Source organism: Cynoglossus semilaevis, chromosome 1, assembly GCF_000523025.1.
Source record: "Cynoglossus semilaevis isolate Cse_v1.0 chromosome 1, Cse_v1.0, whole genome shotgun sequence".
Lineage (NCBI taxonomy): Eukaryota > Metazoa > Chordata > Actinopteri > Pleuronectiformes > Cynoglossidae > Cynoglossus > Cynoglossus semilaevis.
This window is the reverse complement of record NC_024307.1, coordinates 4555578-4559282: the sequence shown is the minus strand read 5'-3', so window position 1 is coordinate 4559282 and position 3705 is coordinate 4555578. Positions and strand designations below refer to the sequence as shown.

Sequence of the window (3705 nt, the reverse complement as noted above, 5' to 3'; positions counted from 1 at the left end):
ATGTATATATGTATATGTATATATGTATATATGTACTTGTATATATGTATATGTACATGTCTATATACTGTATGTACATATCTACATATGTTTATGTATGTATATGTACGTGTGTGTAAATACATATATATGTAACCCTATATGTATGTATGTATATGCAAACATGTAAATATATATTATATATGTACATATATTTTGTGTATATATTAACATGTTTACTTATATACGTACATACATATATTATATATATACATATATACATTTACATGTATGTACTGTATATACATTTATATGTTCATATCTTGTCTGTAATAAAGCAAATAGAAGCAAACGGCAGAATCCCTGCAGATAAATACACCTAATATTATAATTAATAATTATTATATATTATATATACACAAAAGAAAACACTGAAATGTCTTGATCTGGATCTATGATTATTAAGAAAATCCCTGCATTATTCAATATCTTTAAAAACCCACAATGCTCTGGTTTGTTTTTGTCTGAGAAGATCGGAGAAAAGTTGAACACACACCAAGTATTTTTTTTCTGTTTCCATTCTTTGTTTTCACCTTCTCTCTTGTGTCCGTCTTTTCAGCTGACAACGCTGCGAGGTTCTATCCTGGAGGACGCAGTTCCCTCCACCTCTAAGCACGGCACCAGCCGAGGGTTACCCACCAAAGATGTGTTGGAGTATCTCCTCCCTGAGCTGGACCTGTCCTGTCTCAGACTGGCCCTCAACACACCAAAAGTGACCGAGCAACTCATGAAACTGGATGAACAAGGGGTACGAGGAGAAACTTTAGGCCAGAGCTCATCCCATTAATCCCGACTGTCCTCCTTGTATTCTGACGTGTGTGTGTCCGTGTGTGTGTGTATCTGCTGCCCTCCAGCTGAGTTTTCAGGTAAAGGTGGGGGTGATGTACTGCCGTGCAGGCCAGAGCACTGAAGAGGAAATGTACAACAATGAGACGGCCGGTCCCGCCCTGGAAGAGTTTCTTCAACTTCTGGGAGAGAAAGTTCGCCTTAAGGGCTTCACCAAGTACAGAGCCCAGCTGGACACCAAAAGTAACCACTCTCCGCCGTTATCTTCCACGTCACACTCACACTTTTATTGTTATGACTATTGAACCACGGAATCTTTTATTACCAGTCGCTTTGTGGCAACTTAGTTTCACTTTCTGTGGTTCCTTAAACTGTGCACATTGTTCATGAGACACTTGAGTAAAACCGTCGACTGAATACTGGCTTTGACAGTCACTTTATCCTCCTGACTCACACGTAGTTCACTTGTTTGGGCGGCACTGAAATAAAATCCTGCCTTGTGAAGGAAAAAAAAAAAAAACCAAACTGGGCACAGAGACTGTCGCATGTAAGAGATGGATGATATTGTTGTATCAGGATTCTCAACAGTGTATCACTGTTTCTCCTGCAGCGGATTCAACGGGAACCCACTCCTTGTACACTTCATACAAGGACTACGAGATCATGTTCCATGTGTCGACGCTGCTGCCTCACACACCCAACAACAAACAACAGGTGAGGACGGAGAGTCCAAGGATTTGGAGTCTCCTCTCGTGCTGCACCCGCAAACGGGAAACAAATCTCTGCGTTGGAAGCAGGTGCTCGGGAAAATCCTTAAGGGGAGGAGGGTGCAGCGTTACAAACACAGGACACGATACCGTGGCTCAGATGACAGTTTTGATTTTCTTTCCAGTTTGACGTAACAATGCCCTTTTATTACTTTCCACCTGCCACTTTTTTTTTGTTGCTGACTCCAGTGTGAGGTCGTATGAACTCTGTGCTCTCTTCAATCACCAGTTGCTGAGGAAACGCCACATTGGGAACGACATCGTGACCATTGTGTTCCAGGAGCCTGGAGCTCATCCCTTCACACCCAAGGCCATTCGCTCTCACTTTCAACATGTGTTCATCCTCGTCCGGGTGCACGATCCTTGCTCTGACAACACGTGCTACAGGTGGGTCTGGGCGTTGAATCAGGGACGATCAGACGGAAGCATTATTTCATGGGGGGAAAAAAGGTTTTAACCTAGTTTCTGTCTTAAAAGCTTCACATACCCCAGACTCCTCGGGTAGGTTTTTCTTGTACTTAAAAAAAAGGTATTGACCAGAGGGCAAAGATCAGACTTAAAAGCTTGCTGTTTCTGTGGTATAGTTGTTTCAACTGCTAAGAGGTTTTCAGTTATTCGATTATAAAAGTAGCTTTTGCCAGTGGCTGGTTGTTTTTGCTAGCTTAGCAAGATAAGTTTTGAAGTAAGTAAGTTAGTTCTGAAGGTTTTCCTACTGTAAGATAATATCACATAATACAACGGCCACGCTACCGCTATCAGTATCACTTAGCATAATCCACACATGCAACCAAATGTGTAGAAAACGTCACGCAGCAATGCACCTCGACACTTTCTGCATCAGCAGTTTTTGCGTCAAAGCTTTTACGCTGAGTCGTCATTTTGAACATACGTGTCAAACTCAAGGCCCACGGGCCAAAACTGGCCCGCCAAGTCATTATGTGTGGTCCGCGGGAGCTTAAACATTGTATAATTTACCTTATAACAAAGTCTATGTTTGCTGAATATTTTATTACACAGATACTACAATATTTGTACCTTCCTTCAATTACAGAATCAAATGCAGAATAATCAATTAGAGAAATGTGTATTAATATGTTATGTGTTGAAAAGCGTTGACAATTACAGAATCAAATGCAGAATAATCGATTAGAGAACCATGTATTAATACGTTATGTGTTGAAAAGGTTTTACAAAGGGTTTTTCAAAGGTTTTACATGTAAACGCACCACAAATTAAGAAGTTCATGTGTCTAAAAAAATATGGTGACTTTTGTCAAGTTGAGCGTTGTTTCAAAGACAGCGTGTGTGTGTGTGTGTGAGTGTGTGAGTGACCTGCCTGCAGTCCAGATCTGTCTCATAATGAAAAAGGATCAAAGGTAGTTAACACAGAGAGCTGAGCTGCTCCGGTTTGAACCGGAATATCTGTCCAAACAGCCACAATAAGGAATCACTAATCCTCAGACTAAATCTGAATAGTGAAATGAAGAGCAGACACAGACTCACCCAGTGGTAAATTGACTTTTATTTATTTATTTTTAACATTACTTTTGACATCAAGACTAACCCTGAAAGCCTTAAAGGTTTTTTTTTTTTTTTTTTTTTTTAAAAAGGATTTTCTTGACGTTTCTCGTCAACCTTGACAATCGGATACTTCACAGTATAATGGCATCACAGTTACACTTATTCTTCACCACACACACACATTATATACACACTGTTGCTCTTTCATACTCTTGCATTCCACTTTCTGTGTCCACTTCCCTCTCGTGCTCATTTGCACAGCGCTGCACACACATTCCCTCGCACGTTCATTTACTCAAGGACACACTCTTAACACACCCACATAATGCAAGCAACCCATCCTTCATTTCTCCTCCTCCTCCTCCCACTCTCTCTGCTTGCGACTTGCCTTTGGGCAGCATGAGCTGAAGTGGTCTGAAGGAGTTAGTGCCATGTATACAAAGTGCTCACTTTTCCCGGACGTGCATGTGAGCGGGGGAATTATTGGGGGAAGATTCTCTCAGAGCTCTCAGAGTCCACCTCAGGAGCGGACAGACCCGTCTCTCTGCTCACTGCTACTCCGATTCGGCCGAATGTATTTTTGAACCCATCTT

The 3705-nt window shown here is 41.3% G+C and overlaps 1 protein-coding gene across 1 annotated transcript in view; it reads left to right on the top strand.

Moving 5' to 3' along the window:
- Positions 1-3705, top strand: part of LOC103393083 (signal-induced proliferation-associated 1-like protein 1) — a 25034-nt gene that overhangs the window by 3397 nt on the left and 17932 nt on the right. The window contains exons 3-6 of the mRNA XM_025059506.1: positions 599-787; positions 894-1068; positions 1436-1539; positions 1822-1979. Of these exons, the coding sequence (XP_024915274.1) occupies positions 599-787; positions 894-1068; positions 1436-1539; positions 1822-1979 (626 nt within the window). The remainder of the gene's footprint in view (positions 1-598; positions 788-893; positions 1069-1435; positions 1540-1821; positions 1980-3705) is intronic.